Raw genomic sequence first — 19745 nt, forward strand, 5'->3', positions numbered from 1 at the left:
TGATGATATTAGATAAAGGTCAATTCTGCGTAAATGGGACTGCTAGCAACTTGCTGTTAAGGGGGGACATGGAGGGTTTAGCGGTGCCAGACTGTGGACATTTACAATGTGCCAATAACCATTTCTTTTATTAACTAACAAACCAACTAAAAGAAATTGTAGAGCAAAGTTGTATATAAAGCTCTATTTAATTTTAAAAAAATCTCTTTTAACACTGAAAATTACAGCATCGTGTAATTAAAATCATCTGTATTTTTCAAAGATTCTATCGTAATGTTCTTAGTTGTTAAAATGGGCACATCAACATCATGCTGGTTCAACCATAACATTCCACGTTCAATGTAGCGACTGTGCTAGTCTGATATTTTTTAACTTTTTTTTTTTGTCAAAGGAGACTTTTTGGGGTCACAACACAATGCTGTACTTGAGCTATGGTAAACAAAGCAGTACTGTGGTTGACAGGCAACTAAAGACCTTTTACATTTATTTTGTACAAGCTCATAGAAAACCATTTATTTGGCATTCAGTGAAATAAATATAACAATGTGTTCTTTACCAATAACACATGGTTGTTTTAAAATATACAAACTGTACGAGTGCAATAAAATTTAAAATGAAACAAAAGCTGAAATTCACATTCTGTCATCCTGATTTCTGATACAAGGCTTACGTTTGCTGGCAGAATGGTATTTGAACTATGCCTGGTCTCTCGCAGCAATCGGACAGGTACAGTACAAGAACCAACAGCATGCTTAAAGCACTACAGTGTAAAACATACAAATAACACTAATAAAACATCCATCTTCCATAACTGTTTATCCCAAAAAAAGGACAGGGAACAAGGCAAGATGAGGCTTCAGTCAATGACAGGACATCATAATAAAAAGTAAAATCATCTCACAATAAATACAGCCTATATTTTGGTGCAGAGGTATAAGCTCCCTCAGATCACAGCACCACTGCTAGGCTTTACACCAAGTCAGAGGCCTCCGTTCTGATCCAACTTGTGGAAGAGGGAGCTACTTCTCAGCCTAGACTCCCTCTCACCGTTCTTCCATATGATGATCAGGTGATCCGTGGAGCATGAGACCAGCCCTCGGTCCGTGAAGTTTATGAACATCTAAGGAGGAGGGGTAACGACCACTGGGGTTCAAAACGAGTCTGACGACGTAAGGACTACAGACAGTCCTGCCACAACGTGAGATATCACACTTAAAATCTGTTCCAGCATGATTTATATATTAATATCCAAGCCTAATAAGATGCGGAATTGTATTTGTGTTTTGAGCAGTTTTCAATCTGAGAGAAATACAACTCCATAATTTCTTAGCAAGAAGCACTACTTGCACACAATGACAGCTATCCAAGTGAACTGCTCTTTTGAACTGGTTCTTTTCAGTGAATCGGGTGACCCAGTTTTCAATTTAAAAAAAATCTAACTTTTTGCACATCCCCCGTACTGCGTAGGTCTAAGTCTTACATTTGCTTTTTGTAGACTGTCTGTAGCCATGTTGTCTTCAGGGCTCCTCCGCTTACCACAATCCGTTGTATTTGTGCTGTGCGCATGTCCGGCCACATGGTGGCTGTGGCTTACTACGCCTAACCAATGATGGCCAAAACAACAATTCATAAAACATTTGCTGTATATTCTGAACCCACTAGAAGTTCTCTGTTCCAAAAAGGACTAAATGCTCCAAAGTAGACCAAGATCACCATTTACTGGGGTCAGAAAATACAGCAAATGGTGTGTCGTTTGGGCTAACCCTACTCCTGGCTCACGGCAATCAGCAAGTTAGACAGTTCGGCACTGTCGGTTGAAGCAGTTACTAGGCGATTCTTGTGAGACTCATAAGACCCAAGGGGAAGTTTATGATATAATCTATTAAAGTTCTATTATGATTTCTTACTTGAAATGTATCTAATTACCTTATGGGCCACTGGTACCACTGTTTATATTTAATTCCTTTTGTTGGTGTAAAAGTTACTAAGTTTTGGAGTAGCAATCGCCTCATCATATTTTTCCAATTGGATATGTGTATTTTAGTACAGGATTTTAGTGAAGGCAAGGTTTTATAGGAAAGCATTAGTCGCACTGTATTAGGACAGGAATTTCATGGGAGGAGGATGGAGTAGCTATTCTACTAAGTCAACTACAACTTCAAAATTTTGCACATTGTTGACTGTGCGTAGACTACAAGTCAGTAGCTTTACCTGGATGGCTCCAGAGTGTCCAATCAGATCTCCGATCAGTTCCAGAGTGCAAAGGGCCGGAGCCTCCTGGACCTTTTTCACCGGTTGACTGGCCTGTTTGCTCGTCCTCCCGAAACTCCACATTCCAAAGAAGCCTGAGATGAAGCGGGACACCATCATCTTTCTATAGCAAAAATCACCAATGACACACTGACGCTCTTCCTCCTAGTGCAAATGCTCCAGAAAGTCAAATGGCACAAAACGTATGTGCATGCGTATGTACTACTCACACCTGAAGCTCAGACCATATACGTTTTAAAATTCTCAATATAAATCTACACAGAGGAGGACCCATAAGAGAGAACCCTAAATTATTACAGAATACTGAGACTGAGAAACAATGAATCTCAAAATGCAACTACACAGATTTCTCTAAACATAGCAATGGATGTATGATGAATGAACAGTGGAAATCCCATTGCAGTGCCAAGCCACTAGACATGTGGCAAACATTACTCCTGGTGACATCACCCCAGTCTCCACCAAGACTTGAGACAGGTCTCATGAGATTAGTAGTTTGGTGGCAAAACCAAAAAAAATGTATATGAAAAAGTGTTTTGTTTGAAATGTGTTTCCAAAGCAGAGACTGAAGTGGTCTTTCTGCTCTCCTGCTACAACGACCTACAAAGCACCACCTGCACTGCATTAGTCAGAACGTAACCAACAGCAGTGCAGGGGGTAGAGTGCAGTTTCCCTCCAAAGGTCCTCAGGTTTTGAAGCTGCAACACAAACCCTCTGCTTCATGGCCTTTAAAGTCAGGATGGAAGGTTTCTTTGGCAATTACAGCTGAACAACAACACTGAAGGAAGGATTCAACACATGCAAGTCTTCACCCATGATCTGGAGGATTTGTATGCACATAAAAGAAGACTGTGAATGTACAGTACATTTCAACTAAGCAGCATTCTTGACAGCAGTATAGAAACTACTTCAAGGAGCACAAACAGTGTGTGGCTTTGCGCCTGCGCTCAGGAGGTCGCCAGTTCAAATCCCACTGTCAGCAGTCACATACTGTACTTGCACAAATTCCAAATAATCATTTCAAACACGTGATGAATTTCACATAGTCATGGTGAAGTAACAAATCAAACTCAAATACTGGAAAAAAAAATTATATAGAATTTTTTTTCCAGGCTTTACAGACTCTACCCTCGATATGAGCTGAATCCAGTTCTGTAACTGACTGTATGCGGTTAGCAACATCCCCAGCCTGACACGGACGAGTCTTCATAACTGGCAATGAGCATCTCATAAACATACAGCGTGCTGAAACACCCGGGACAGCATTATGGACCAGGCTGTCACCTGCGCTGGCTGGTTCTGCTGGCAGAGGAAGGTCCTGGAGCTCCCATATCCTCACACTGCCGTCTTCAGAGCAGGACATCAGCTGCCTGCAGGGGGGGACACAATGCTTCACATGCTATACGCTACGTCTCCCTTCAGACTTACATTTTAGGGAGATTTATTGTACATCACAAACTATTATTATATTCAGGGACATAACTGGCATGCACTCACCTTTAAAAACAATACGAGCGACAATCGATTGTTTGTATAAGCACAAATTCCTGAGCATGGGAAACTACATTACATTACTGTACTTATTTTATGTGCATTTGCGCTGCTATAACAAGAAAATACCTTGCATTTTAACTTGTAGACTGGAAATGAAGGAGAGTTAGTATATACAAATTAAAATGCATTATATTTTGTTTTCATATCAGCACAAATGCATAAAATAAGTATGCATTTACACTGTTACCACAATCAACTGTCACACATATCATTTTAGATAAGTGTGTACTTGCATGCCAGTTATGTCCATCCCTCATTATATTCCACTTTTATTACAATAATTATTTTTATTCTCTGGCATCCCATCCAGGGTGCACCCCAGCCCCCAAAAGTTAAAAAATGGATAGATTCTCATCACAATATTATAGTATTGTAAACAAGCAACAAAAAAGACATACATCAAAATCAACCTTTACCAGTATAAGTAACAAATTCATCTTAGCTGTTTCTGAAATACTAGAACCACCATATCTGGCAATCACACCATGTTTAAAACGTGTTAGGTCAGGCATCTTAGTAGTGTTGGGCGGTGTACTGGTTCATAACGAAAAACGTTTTTTGTTATTGTTATGATATGAATTTTTCTTATACTGCAATACCGGTTAAAATAGCCTACACAACTTTCGGAAATGGCGCAGCTGGAAACTGTTTAAGTATTAAGTGTAACTGTTTAAAAATGTGCCGCGAAAGATCAGAAACGGAAGATACAACTGACGCTGGAGTTGAAAATGAGACACTGGGGTTGTCAAAAAAAAAAATCGATTCTCAGATACTAATCGATAGTTAAAATTAGTATCTGATTAGATACTCATTTTCACCATTATTGATTCCAAGTGTGGTTTTCACCTCATTCGGCACACTTCAAACAGCACCACTACAGCGCAGGTGCACGTGCACGTGCACGTGCACGCACACACTCGCGCAGCCCCTCCCATCCTGCTGAATGCATTCGCGCTGGTTAACACACACACCAGTGTTGCCAGATGTACGATAATTATCGTGTTTGTACGATAATTATCTTGTTTGTGCAATAATTTTACCCTCTGTATGATGCACGATCAATATTTCCAAAAATCCCATAATGTATGACAATTTTACCCCTTCATTTTATGTTATTTCATTAGCACGACAAGGTACAGATCTCTGTTTTCAGTCGGCTGCGCAGACATACTTGTCTTATGTGCAGTCATCTCACGTGCCTTTACAGCCAATCAACACATGATGTAACACAAACACAAACACTGCTGAGCGGTTTAAGCGCAGATTTGCATGGCTGAGTTGCAGTTACGGAAGACGCAAAGAATAAGCATACGCAACATCGCCATCAGACTTACAGAAATGAATGGGAGAAAGACCCCAGTTTTACTGTGCCAGAGGCAATGTTCTGCCCATAGGTGGTTTTTGCAAACGTTCTGTAGGTAAAAGTTGCATTATACACTATAAATTACATAAAACATAAAAAAATTATACTGCTAATTACTGGAAAATAAAAACTTGAGGAAAATAAATGAAATACACAGAAGAACCAAAACATTATGACATATGAAGCAAAGAACGTCAACCATCTCATAAAATTGTTAGCTTTTAACAGCGAGAAGTGAATTTTTTTTCTTAATGGCAGTTTTGCTCCAGGTCCTCAGGTTGGTTGGACGCCATTTGGTTAGTGCAATTTTCAAAGTAAGCCACAGGTTCTCAATGGGGTTCAGATCTGGACTTGGTCACTCCAGAATATTCACCTGTTTGTTTCTTAATCACTTCTTTGGCCTTCTGCTCTGCTTTTGGTCTGTCTGCTGAAATGCTTTTTGTTCAAGCTTGAGTTCTTTTTGTTTGGAGAATGAAGCAGTTTTTCTTATAATATCCCTGTATTTTGCTCCATTCCTTCTTCCTTCAATGTTGACAAAATGCCCAGCGCCTGTAGCTGAAAAGCATCGCTATAGCATGATGCTGCCGCCACCATACATCACTGTTAGCTGGCTCACTCTCACCTTCTGGCAGATTCTAGAGATGCTTTCATATAGACTTTCTTGATGAATGTTTTCTCTCTTCAAATTGGGCATCTTCACTCCGGCACCTACACTGGACATGGAGCAACTGAAACTTGGAGCAGTAGAAGAAGGCCGTCTGGTCCGATGAATCCTGTTTTCTGTTGGACAGCCGTATATGTGGCGAGTTTCTGTGGGATATGCACAGCTACACAGCCCCATATGCAGCAGGGTTCAATGCACCAAATCTATGCCACAGCAGCTCTTCCGTTGGTTTGTACAGAATTTGCTCACATCCTGCATTGAAGAGTCTTGGCTCCCCAACACCGTCGGCGGATTGTGGTTTCCACCTCTATCTGTAGGTACTGACCATGAGCACCTGACAAGTCTTGCCATTTCTAAGACGTTCCAACCAAGGCGTGCAGCCACAACAATTTGGCCGTTAAGAAGGTTACTGAGATCTTTATCCCTGTCTATTTTTTTCTGCATTTAACAAGTCAACGACAAGTACCAAAGGTTAAATAACCGTCTAATATATCCCATTCCTTGATATGAGCCATTTTCACGAGATTTTACAAGTCAACGTTATTCATTTCTCATGGGAATGGTCATAATGTTTCAGTTCATCAATTTATAGAAGCTTACACTTCAATGCAGTAAGTAAGCATCCTTTGCAAAAGGGGTAAATACTGTATTTGCACAGCTCCTATAATATGATTATCCATAAAAAAAATACAACTGTTTTCTGGCAAGTAATAAAATCTCAAAACATCAAGCATCAATTTATATAAAGTGCCCAAACAAGTCCAAGTAACTTAACCAAACTGTGCATGGGATATAAAACTCCAGTGGAATATATATTTTCATTTGAATTCCCAGCTCCCTCTAGGTTTTTTTTCAAGTGCTGAAAACAACTTTTCTACGGCCTTTACTTGCTGTACACAAATGCACATCATATTCTACAAATACGTAATATGAACCCACATACAAACATTTTATGATTTGTGTACATCTATACCAGCTAATGTTCATGCACAGACCATTCCAATAATAAAAAACCTTCACACAACATGCACAATGTCATTACATAAATAAGCTTCAAATTATGCTTGTACAACCCATATATATAACAAATGAAATCCATCCATCTTCCATTACTAAGAGTAGGACGTGGCTATGATGAGCCTTGAGCCTGCCCTTGGAAGCACAGGGCATGATTCAGGATCATCCTGGACAGAATGGTGGGGGGGGGGGGGGGGGGGGGGCTCTGCACAAGCACAGAGAGAACATGCAAACTCCACAGTCTCGTATCACACACAGCCGGGGGCCAGACACAATCCCTCACCCACGGGGGTGTCAAGCCACAATGCCATGCAAGTCACTGTGCAAAGACCAAAGACAATTAACTTTACAATTGTAAATCTATGCATAGATACAAACACAAATGGGTAAAAACACAATAAGGGGATTTCAAATTTTTGATTTGTTTATGTAGTCAGGAAATTGGTATCTAATAGTATCTCTTGTTTTGCTTTGTTCTCTAATATAAATACAATAGTTAAAATAATTAAGGCACCTAGACTTTGGGATAAAAGGACAAAAACAAACACTCCAGCTGTACCTCAACAATAATGTATTTTCCATATGCATGAAAAGCAATGTTGTATATTTGTGAATATTTGAATATGTTCATAAATGAATAAAAAAAAATATTTTTTTCTCATGTGTACCAGCCCCTGAAGCATAATTTTGACAAGGATTTGGACCACTAGGACTCAGGTGCTACTCTGAAATGAGCCTAAATGCAATACAAACCCATCGGGCAGCAGCAGGATTTGCCGAATGTTGGAGTCATGGGCAGTCTTCCTGTAGGCAACCACACTCCTTGTCAGTATGTTGTAGATGTACAGTCCACTTCCAACAGCAGCAGCAATGAACTAGGAAAGGGAAGTTTAGAGTCCATCGGCATCTCTCTAGATAAGTTGTTTCCTCAACCGTGTTCACGGTATTCAGCAATCTACAGTTCTCATGCTATCTAGGAATGTGCTAAATTGGTACAGTAAGTCCAGCAATTACTTTTGAAACACCCACACACTGCTGCCTGCCCAGATCAGGATGGGGAAAATCTGTTCTTTGTGGAAAAACAAGACGATAGCAAGAAAATACATCAATGGCTGATATGAAACCTCAACCTGGTCAGCATCTGCCAGGCACGCCTACCTCTCCAACCGAGGCCATGTGGTGGATCGACATCTCGCTCTGCTTCTGCCCTCCGAGTTTGATCTCTTCCTGAGGGCTGACGTGTGGATGGTCCCACAGGATGCACTCAAAAACCTGGGGGGTCCAGTCCAAGGAGTGCCACACAATGAGCTCCCCGATATGAGAACCGCTGGCAAACAGCTGATCTAAGGAGGAATACAAGCACCACCTTGACCAAGACCTTCAAGAGCCAAAAACCGAACTACCCACAAGCAATTTTATAGACATGCAGGTCCTTTTCAGTGTTCACAGCATGCAAACAGTGTCAGAATAATAACAGCTAAAAATAAGGACTGAACACACAAGATGATGCTGAAAGCAGAGATGGGCTCTTCCGAGGAAGACCCTGAAACGGAACAAGGACACTGACATGCACAAAAACATGCAACAGTCGCATAAAGCACTGACTTACCGTTAATAGTGATCAGAGCTCGTATGCTGTCCCGGTGGTCTGTTAGCCTGCGGACTTCAGTCACAACCATGTCTGCTTCATTTGCAACGCTGCTCAGTCTGTAAATGACTGCAAGGATCCCCAAGAGAGCATTCATTACTGCCAAGGGTTCACATGACCCCATTTCGTTATGTGTTGATGGCTCGCCAGAGTATGAACTCTTAAGAACATAAGACATTTACAAACGAGAGGAGGCCATTCGGCCCATCAAGATCATTTGGGGAGAACTTAACTAATAGCTCAGAGTTGATAAAATCTTACCTAGCTCTGATTTAAAGGAACCCAGGGTTTTAGCTTGCCCTACACTAGCAGGAAGACTATTCCATACTCTAACTACACGCTGTGTAAAGCAGTGTTTTCTCAAAGTCAGTTTCAAATGTTCTCCCGCTAATTTCCACCTATCACCATGAGTTCTAGTATTTAATCTTATACTGAGGTAGCCATTTGGCTGAACAGCATCCAGACCTGTTAGAATCTGATATACCTGGATCATGTCCCCCCTTAGTCTCCTTTGCGCGAGGCTGCCTCTATTTCAGTGGAACTCACTGAATAGGTTTCTTGATACAAACCTATTTCTTTGTCCACAGCAGCAGCTATGCAGTTCTTCGGCAACTCAACCATAGCAGCAATCCCTGTCAAAAAACAGGCACTTATTATGTGAATGATGCACAATAATTTTGTTCTTGATGAACTGCCTACTGCTCTGCATCACACTGCCTCCAGGTATACTGCATACCGGCATCGCTATGGTGATCGGTCCTACACAGGAGGTCGAAGTTCCGGTTCCAGACACACATCTCATTGCCTCCAGAAATCCACAAACTAAGTTGACCCAGAACAAGCAGGCACTGGAAAAAGAGACAAATAGAAAGAGCAGACAGATAACATCCAATGTCTGGATCTTACTTCAATTAAGGCTCGTTTATAATTCATATCAACTGATGATTTATAAATAAATTGGAACAATAAACCAAATGATGCTACACTGCTTCAAAACAAATACTGTCGCAGTTTTACATGGCCCCAGACCTGCTGCACTTGCTGTATGGTGCTATTTAGTTATATAAACTAAATATAAACTCTTTATTTGGAGAATAGGGATGTGAATGGACTGAATAGAAATCCATCATATTGTATACAATAAACAATGGGACGTAAATCCCAATGACTTCCTTACTTCACGTTATACACAAATTTACACTTGTGATGCATTCATTACAAGACTGCAGGATCCCAACCAAGTCTCTGAAAAGCTAGCCAGAGTAGTCCAGATGACAATAATGAAAACAAAATGCTGAGCTAAACCCTGTACAGTGCACAAATGAACACAATAATATATTCTGGTCCGGGTACAATGTCTACATTCCTTTGTCCAATGGAAAACAAATTTCTACCTCCAACCTGGAGTTTAAAGATTAAAGAGTTTAAAGCTCCACTGGCCAGTTAGCAAAACAACAAAGCAGTTTATCATACAGCTTAGCATGATACATTCTCCAAAAGAAAAATGCCCCAAATTGCAAAAAAGAACCAACTGGGCAAGGTCACGTCCAGAAATAACGAAAACAAACATAAAAGTATTACTCTCAGCAATTACCACACACACACACACCCGACAGCAAACAGCGTAAACGCTTGCTAATACGTTAGAAAGCAAATGATAAAGAGCAAACATTGGCAGAGCTGCTGAAAATACAGAGACCTCTTAATTATGTACACCTGCTCCTTATCGCAAATACTTATAAAGAGCAAATCACATGCATGCAACTCAAAGCATACAGCACAAAGGCAGGGTCAAGAGGTTACAGTGTATTTAAATATTAAAACTGTGAGCTACATGATGTAGAACAACTGACTTGGTACCAGGTTTGGAGGTTTCTGTTTTCTTAGAAAAAACACCTTACTTGGATTTTCATTCCCTATAAAATCTAAATCAATGTTTCCCAACCCAATCTTTACCCAGAGAATCAGACCCACAAGCTCATTACAAATTACAGAAAGACTGACTGGGGTAGATCCGACACCCAGGGATTGTCTGGGTACCATCCAGCATGCAGTACAAATCCTACCACCCGTGCCGGCAAGGTAATACAAGATCAGTCAGCGGGGAAAGATTTTCACTCGACCCTCGTCCAGAATGCCATGGGATTCCTAAAACTGTACATCTCCGCAACTGTGTTTTGCATAGTTTAAACTGCTATGGCGTTAACAACAGAAACACAACATACTTGATATACACGCTCAGAGTCTCTTGGGACGCTAGCTTAATAATTCAGCGTGTAGTTAATATTGCTAATTTGTATGTGTATCATATTGGAAACAAGCAGCAATTTTAAGTAAAACATTGAAGTAGTAATAAATTTAAATCTAAATTAAGTTCTAAAAGAGCATTTCTGAGTTAAAAAGTTCATTGACAAGCAGTCTCATTGGCTACTTTTTATTTGTTAACAATGAAATAACACCAAACATTTGTGTTTAGTAACCGTTTGGGAGCCAATGACTCCAATTGTAATTAAGAGTAAAATCGCAAGGACAGACCTGAATGAGTCAGTCAAAAAATTAATGATACTTAATAAAAAGAAAATGCCTGTGAGGAAGATAAGCGGCCAGCTTGCTCTCACTTACAGACAGCAAGTTGGGGGAGCTGAAAAGAGAATTTCCCCACGGAGATATACAGTAGTATCACTTATTATTATTATATGTTACATGCTGCTTGTCAATGGACATTTGTTATGAAACCAATAAATGTGCAACATTTTTACAGAATTAAGCAAGTGTCACAAGAATTCTCCATAGGGCTAGCAAGCTCATATTGACTCCTTGAAAGTTCTCTCTCTCATTAAACTACTTTAATGACGTTAATATAATTTATTTTACATAATCATTAGGGACTCTGGAGACTGAGAAAAAGAAACATTAAAATACCAAAGACATTTATTTCCAAAGACCAAAACAATGTATGCTTAATCCTTGACTCAGTACTAGGCAAAGTGGAATACATTTAACATATTTCTAAATGTAGATGGTGACGAAAATTCTTAATATATACTTTGTTTATTTCTAATTATCTTCCCCCAAAACAGACTCACTGAAAAATGGCAGTAATTTCTGAAAGCTTAACGCAATAGCTTTGTTAAGCCCCTTAAGTTAAAGCTGAAAAACTATACTTCCATCACATCTTGATTGCTTAATTTCAAATCCATTGTGATGGTATACAGAGAGAAGATTACAGAAATGTCTTATGGACCTAACTATATACAAAGCAGCATAGGGCACAGACCTAGTTGCATGTGTTGATCTATTTGCTTTATGTTATTACCTATATGTGGACACTGCAATGGAAAACTATTCCTTACAAAAATAAGTAAGTATGAAATATGAAAACTGGCATTTCCATCCATCCCCTGGCTTAGCACCATGCACTTCTAAGCTCTCTGCAATTCGGTATGGCAATGTTTCTCAAACCGGTCTGTAACTGGGAGGGAGCAAAAATGTGGACTGTTTGGGGGCCCCCAACGACCAGGTTAAGAAACACAGCTGTAAAGGATAAGAGGTCACTTAAGACAAATGTATGGATGGATAGACAGATGAGTGGATTCATTGATTTACAACTTCATGAAATGAAATGCAAGAAATTTCAAACAATTACATACAAAAAATTATTTCTCTGTTCACAAGAGAAATCTTACTTTTGAGCAGAAAATCAGAGTAAAAATGAATTAACAGTACATTTTAGCTGCAGGGTCTGCCACTACAGGGCTCTGTTCAGCTTGCAGCTACATTTATTGGAGATACTTCATCAAAACTTTACTGAAAGTTTGTCAGCAAAGATGTTTAAAATACATCTCTTCTTGTTTAATGCTACAATATCTCAAGCCCAAATAGTACATAAAATTACAGTATAATTTTACCCTTAATTCTTAAAGCCAGCATGCAGTAATATAATCCACTTCTCATACTTCATACTTTAAACAGCATGATGCATCACGCACGCACAAGTGCAAGCTCACCTTTACAGAAGACTGCAAATCGGACACAGTTTGTACTCGATTCCCAGTGTCTGGATCCCACATCTGAACAGAACATTCAGGAAAGCTTAAAGAAACACAGCACATTAAAATCACATAGTAATACAAGATTTAAAACGTAATAATCAAGACCACCACAAAGGGGAACTCTCTGCACACCCCTGTGGCCACCCCCATATGAGACGTCGACATTTTATTTCAGAAGCGAAACTACCGAAAGCTGCAGTGCCCCACTGGACCTTTAACAGTGTAGCCCATGCCCTCAGTTTGCAGTGAACTTGTTTGCACCACAACGCTCCTAAAAGAACATGTTTGTAAAACCTTTAAATGACCGACTTTCAATGTGGTTTATCACAATTATTTTCCTTGCATTTAAATTAATTACATATATTTTAAGTTATCAATTTTCTTCTTCAAAACACACTGGAATAGGATAGATTATTATTATTATTATTATTATTATTATTAATAATATGTCTTGGTGTTTGAGGCACCCCATGAAAATTATTGGCCACCCCACTGAGAAATTTCTGCTGGTGTCCCTGCTAATAATCCTGCTGGATACACAGGATATAACCTACATTTTTAAACAGCACACACGTTCATTCATTTACCATGTGTCCCCATAAGAAAAACATGTTTATTCATTTACTCGTTAAATGCATCTATTTCTTTGGGGATTAAAGCTGGGTGGCAATGCTCCCCTTAAACTTCTTTTTCCATCTCTGAATGTAAATGAAACAACTGAATGTGAGAAACAGGCCTCTACATTGTGTGCAGTTTTATTAGGCAAGTGTGTATTTCACTTGTATCTTCTCAACCGACCAATACTTTGAGTTCAGATGAATCTCTAATTAAGAATCAACTGTTTAAAAACAGCAAAATGTTCAATATTTGGTCTGAATACTTTCTGTTTGGATAAAAACAGGAAAACACAGGAATACTTTCCTGTGCAGAATTATTAAGCAAATTATTAGTACTATTAAAATGAGTCAAAGAGGACCTTACAGAGAGCAGGGAAGAAAAAAAACAAAATTGCAAAGTACCAGTCAGAGGGATGTAAAACAATTGAAACTGCCAGACTTTTGAAATGCGATCACTGTACAATTAAGTGTTTTGTTGCCAACAGCCAAAGAAGACTGAAAAGGTTTGTAGAGAGAAGATAACACCCATAAATTGCCATCTTCTGTGTTCTGTGTCAAATTAAAGGGGAGACTTCCAGAAACTCCTGAGCATCAAATGCCATCATTTTTCAAAACTGCAATCTGAACTGAATCTCCAGACGTTCTAGGTGCAGTGTGCTGCATGACATTCCTAAGGTCATAAACGCTGAAACATGGCCTTCACTCAATAAGGCATGTAAGGTATAACATTTAGAATGGGCATGGACACATCTCAAGACTGATGGTACAAAGGTTTTGAGGACAGATGAGATGAAAGTGACTCTTGATGGAGCAGATGGATGAGCCAGTGGATGGAGATCCTCTTCAAGCACCAACAAGGTGGTGGAGGAAAGATAACGTGGACTGCAATTATCAGTGATGAAATTGTCATACCTTTCTGACTTGCAGATTGTGTAAACATTCTAAAGGTCTACTGCCAGTTTTTAGAAGATACCTTCTTCAAACACTAGCACAAGAAGTCATCAGCAGCTTTCGAAAAGGTTATGATATTCCTGTAAAACAATGTCCCTCCCTATGCATCAAAGTATTCCATAGATTGGCCTAGAAAGGCTTGAAACATCATTGAATTATGGCCTGCCCCCCTTCATCACCTGACTCAACCCCATTCAGAACTACTGGGCCTAACCATAGTGTGAGATTTGCCAAAGTAGCAGCAGTACTCTTCTCAGAGCAGCGTCTAGGTGGTGATCCTATTTGGCTCAGTTAATATAGGACAGGATCAAATCAAAAACCTGATTGGTTCAGTGGGCAACAGGCTCAGGATGGTCATTGACAAGAAAGTTGGCTGTACTGGACATTAAACTGGGTGAAGTGGGTTGTACAGAACGGCTGATAGCTTGTTATTTCTTATACATGCTGAATAACAAAAAAGGTTTCTTATTATTTCTGTTAATTATTATTGCCTAATAATTCTGCACAGTGACAATCAAGTGTTTTTTATTTTTGTTTGTGAAAGTCACATGTAACATTTTCTCTCTAAATTAATTTACTTTGTGCAGAAGAAAGTTTCTGAATTCATTTTTATACGTCCGCCCAACTTTTACTAAAAATGATCTCCAAGAATTATACTTGCCTAATAATTCTGCACACAGTATATACTGTAGCTTCCCATTGTAAAGTTCAAACTCATCACCTGAATGGAGTCAATTATTCATTCTTCAAGTGAACTGTTATTCATCTTTTTCTTGAAATATATAAAGCCATTAAGCTGAAATGAGTATGTAAGTGGAACTGCTAGTTTATAAACTTTTGCTTCGGCAGTGACGGATCTCAGTGCCCTGTATACACTATGCAGCAAGCTCAAATTCCACACAGTCCCTCCCTGACAATAATCTGCCTCAGCTGTTTGGTTACAGTTAAATTGCATATGGGGTTTTTTCAATTACTAGGAAGGAGAAACGGAATTTTTTTTAAAAATCACAACTAAATCAAACAAACATGCATCAAAATCACACCCCAGTTAGACAACACAGGCAGGAGTGTACAGGGATTGCTGGAAAAGAGGATACGCTGAGGGTCCGGTCCGAGGAAGCCGTGAGGAGGTCTGTGTGAGGGGCCCACCTGCCCGGTCTGCTGTAGGCCGCCATGGCAGTGATTTGCTGTGAGTGACCCCTCAGCTCCTGGAGACGCTCCCCTGTCTGAGACAAGAGACAAGGATTCAGTCCTAACATAAACATACCGCACATGCATGTACACGAACACACACACACATCTCGAATAAGACTAGTCTAAGATGGTTTACAAAACTTATTTAAAGCCTGAGAGTAAACATACAGTACATGCAATGCAAAGGGACGCAACACAGACAAACCCTAACCACTACTCTGAATAGGGGGGTCCGGAGCCTATCCCAGAAGCAATGGGTACGAGGCAGGGAACAACCCAGGACGGGGGGCTTATCCTACTGGGTCACGGGGGGTTCATTGCCATGTATCCATCCATCCATCCATCCATCCATCCATCTTCCAAACCGCTTATCCTACTGGGTCACAGGGGGTCCGGAGCCTATCCCGGAAGCAATGGGCACGAGGCAGGGAAAAACCCCGGATGGGGGGCCAGCCCATCGCAGGGCACACTCACACAACATTCACTCACACATGCACACCTACGGGCAATTTAGCAAGTCCAATCAGCCTCAGCATGTCTTTGGACTGTGGGGGGAAACCGGAGTACCCAGAGGAAACCCCACAACGACACTGGGAGAACATGCAAACTCCACACACATGTGACCCAGGTGGAGACTCGAACCTGGGTCCCGGAGGTGTGAGGCAACAGTGCTAACCACTGCACCACCATGCTGCCCCCCAGAGGTGTATATTTTCCCCAAAAATCAAACTGCTGATAACCCAGAAAGCCATAGCAGCATTCCTCCAGAACTAATATAATCCCTCACTGACTCACTTGGGGGCAGATAATCCTCTAGCTAATTTTGTTGTCTCTCCATTTTTTTTTTTTCATTTGACAACTTTGGCGCTTAAACAGCAGCAGCGCCACCTACTGGTTTGTTTCATCAAAAAAAAAAAAAAGTACCCCAGTTATTACTGGTCATTTACACAAATAAAATTAAGTAAAAACAAGTACATAATATTCTGAACCTGTTAAAAGGTCATTTTGAATGGTCTGAAACCTACAAAAAAAAACAATCAGACAAATGTGGTCTTGGCAGTTTACTTAATGTCTCACAATGGCAATACAGTACCCAAGGTCATTTAGCAGGGCTGCCCAATTTTGGTCCGGAACCACAAATTTTAATCAGCTAATTCCCAGGTTGAGTAGGTGAGTATGAACAGGGAAATCTGCAAACTGTGTTGTATTCTAGCCCTCCAGGACTGGAACTGGGGAACCCAGTCATTTAGTATTAGATTCGGGGACCTACGAAGGATGAAACTTTTTGAAAACCAGAATAGCTTCCAATGCCAAATATCTGAAATTTCACTCACCTCAACATTCCAAACAAGCACCAGTCCATCATCTCCACCAGAAGCAAACCTAAAGAAAAGGGAGAAAATACATATAAACAATAACACAACAATAAACCATTTATTAAATCTTTTAGAAAACATGTATTTATTAAGACAATTAATATATACCGAGGTATCTATAGTACCAGTCAAAAGTCTGGATACACCTACCCATGAAAGATCTATTTGTACTATTCACTACATTCTAGAATAATTATATAGACATTAAGACTATAAAATAATATACGTAATTGTGCACTGACCAAAAAAGTATTAAAGAAATAAAACGTAATGTGGTTTGGAACTCAGAAAGTTGCTGGTTCAAATCCTTAGGTGGGCAGAATGATCCCACCATTTCGCTCTTGAGCAAGACCCTTAAGCAAAATTGCTCCAGGGACTGGCTGACCCTACTGTCTCCTCTACATCCTTTTCATGAGGTGGCCTCCTGGGATGCTTTTCCAGCTGTCCTGAAGGAGGTCCACATATATGCTGAGCACTCATTGGCTGCTTTTCCTTCACTCTCTGGTCAACTCCTCCAAAACGGTGACTGTCTGACCCTGTCTTCTACATTGCACATCACTTCGCAAATGTCAAGGTAGCAACAATGCACTGTAAACCTGACACAAAACTATTGCTTTCAAATGTACAGTTAAAGTAATTAAATAACAGAAGGGAAAATGGTCTAACAGCCAAACAGAAGTTTAAAAAATACCCATGGCCAGAACAGAAAATTTTGCCTAGTCGGTGGGAAATGGCCATCCGCGTGAGCGAGCAGTATATTAAGCTCCACATCGTCCAGGTTTCATGGGGGACTTTTTCTATGTCACTGGCTGTCCTTTGACACTAACCACTCCCAGAAACTCATTTCTAAACTAGCTTGTAAGACACTGGATAAATTGAAGGGGGGAGAGGCGGGGAGGGTGTGTCAGAAAAAGGAACTGTCAAGATGATTGACAAAGGATATCACTGAGAAGCCAATCTAAAGGAAAAAACTTCAATCTGTGGGTCTAAGTCCTGTTAAAGACAAGAGAAGCCATCTGCTCAGACTCCAATAATAAATGATTACTGGGGGAATGGAGGTGTGAAATCTACCTCAAACTCCACCTCCAACTCCCCCCCCCCCACCCATCGACAGGCAGACAAATTTTGTCGATCTGTTGATCTGGCACTAACTGCAAAAGGTCACTACTAGACAATCGAATTTACAGTCCTACACACCCACTTTCAAAACCCAAGCTCCTGTCCCTCCCACACTGGATAAGCTGCTGAAGGACTGGGCAGAAGATGTATACTTGGATGATTAGTTACCCTGTCTCGAGCAAGTAGGGATGTGCAAAAATTGTTAAGAATAAGCTGCTAAGCATCATTTGCAATCTGTCTGATTGAAGGAAAGATCTGGCAAAGGAATGATAGTCCTTAACGCTGAAGGAGATTCCCACTTACCTGAAGTTATCAATCTGCACCAGAAAGCGAACGATGTCAAAATGACCTTTGAGCACCTGCAGCTCTGTGTACACATTTTTGGGCTGTTCGTCTCCTATGACCAGCACAGTGTTCTTCTGCATACATTAAAAAAAAAAACACACACACACACACATACACACTTCCATGTAGAAAGTCTTACAGGTCCACAGTTTGTTCTTTGGTTTACTATGCAAGCTTACATTTACAAGTAAGAGATATAATGAACCAAAAAAATTATTTAAAACAACTATAATTGATATAGTTTTCTTAGATTATTTTAACATTGATGAAAAGTATCACAGATAAACATGACATAGCAAATATTTGTTACTTCCTTTCAAATAATTAAGAATAGTGGCCAAAAGGGTTATGACTAATTTTTTGGTTTTCTGATCAATGCATCCTCCGATACTCACTTCCACGGCACCTTGCGTTTCACGGCCACCAAGTATCCACCGCAACATGTCTGACACTGCCGATCTGCTAAACCGATTAGATTCTGCGAGCAAGATTTAAAAAAGACCTATGAATACTTAATTACACTTAAGTTATCTTCCGGAAGAAATTTAACCATACTGTAATATTAAAGTATTAAAGCTGGCGAGCTAGGCAGTTACACGGCAAATATACTACTCATGATATGTGCGATTTACTACAGGATTCGGTTTCTTACTGGTTTTGACGACTGATTCAGAATGAGCTTACCCTCTACAAATCACAGACAGTTTAGAAGTAAATGACGATTTTGATTCAACCGCTGTTGCCAGGATAATAACATTTCTACAGTTTTGCTACCGCAACAAACCCATTCATGTGACTTGAACTACGGAAGCTCTGAGAGACAAACATTTCCTTTTTTTCAAAACGCGAGAAAAAGGTTTCTCTGACGTGAAACCTGTTCGAGTAGCCAGGGAAGAGGTGGCATTGCAGCCATTATCGTCTTCTACTGTTCTGGGGTGGTATTGCAAGAAAAAAACTCACGTACATTGAGAAATCGAATGAATTTCCTCGGAAAGCTTCCTAACCCTAACTGTAATACAGATTCTCGTAGTATATCGTTAGTGCGTCATTTTGATCATAATGCATGCAAGTCTTGAAATAAAGCTAGGGATTGCGAAATTTGCACAGATCATATTTGTAATGATGCGCACTTTGATGATGTTTCCTTAATTATGTTACAGTTGGTTAAATGAGTCGGTGTTCTGCGGAGTTGTGCTACTTTGTCGAGTTTTACTACGTAGTACTAATCGACAACCCCAACGCTAACCCCAACCTCTAATACTTTACCATAATCCCAAAAAGGTGGAACTGCACATGCGCAGAAAGGCTCGATTTTACGTCTAGATAGGTAACTCAACTCGTCAGAACACCGCCTTGTGTCTGTGGACAGCTGGCGGCGACACCACCAAGTTATTTGATACACTTTACTGCCAGATCATAAATTGGTAAATAGATGGCAAACATTAGTGGTAAATCTAATTATTTAAATCCAAAGTAGCGGCGACCTCATTATTTCTAGAATGTTGCTGCAGGTTTGCAACTAAAGGCCACATTTTTTGGCAAATTTGCTTGCTGCAATTCAGCAATGATTTTGC

The 19745-nt window shown here is 40.1% G+C and overlaps 1 protein-coding gene across 3 annotated transcripts; it reads right to left on the bottom strand.

The window, feature by feature from the left end:
* Window positions 1-169: 169 nt before the first annotated feature.
* On the bottom strand, window positions 170-19387 carry wdr41 (WD repeat domain 41). Of its 3 annotated transcripts, none has more exons than XM_049019083.1 (15): window positions 19136-19387; window positions 18567-18649; window positions 18130-18245; window positions 16666-16714; window positions 15235-15363; window positions 12525-12587; window positions 9254-9365; window positions 9087-9149; window positions 8479-8586; window positions 8028-8212; window positions 7623-7744; window positions 5160-5237; window positions 3556-3641; window positions 2212-2345; window positions 170-1120 (listed from the first exon to the last, which is right to left on the bottom strand). In XM_049019083.1, the coding sequence occupies exons 2-15, from the start codon at window positions 18612-18614 to the stop codon at window positions 980-982; spliced, it is 1434 nt and encodes a 477-aa protein (XP_048875040.1). In that variant the 5' UTR covers window positions 18615-18649; window positions 19136-19387; the 3' UTR covers window positions 170-979. The 3 variants fall into 3 exon arrangements, with proteins under 3 accessions (XP_048875040.1, XP_048875039.1, XP_048875041.1); XM_049019082.1 differs by lacking the exon at window positions 19136-19387 and adding an exon at window positions 18856-19012; XM_049019084.1 differs by lacking the exons at window positions 5160-5237; window positions 19136-19387 and adding an exon at window positions 18856-19012.
* Window positions 19388-19745: the final 358 nt, after the last annotated feature.

Source organism: Brienomyrus brachyistius, chromosome 7, assembly GCF_023856365.1.
Source record: "Brienomyrus brachyistius isolate T26 chromosome 7, BBRACH_0.4, whole genome shotgun sequence".
NCBI lineage: Eukaryota > Metazoa > Chordata > Actinopteri > Osteoglossiformes > Mormyridae > Brienomyrus > Brienomyrus brachyistius.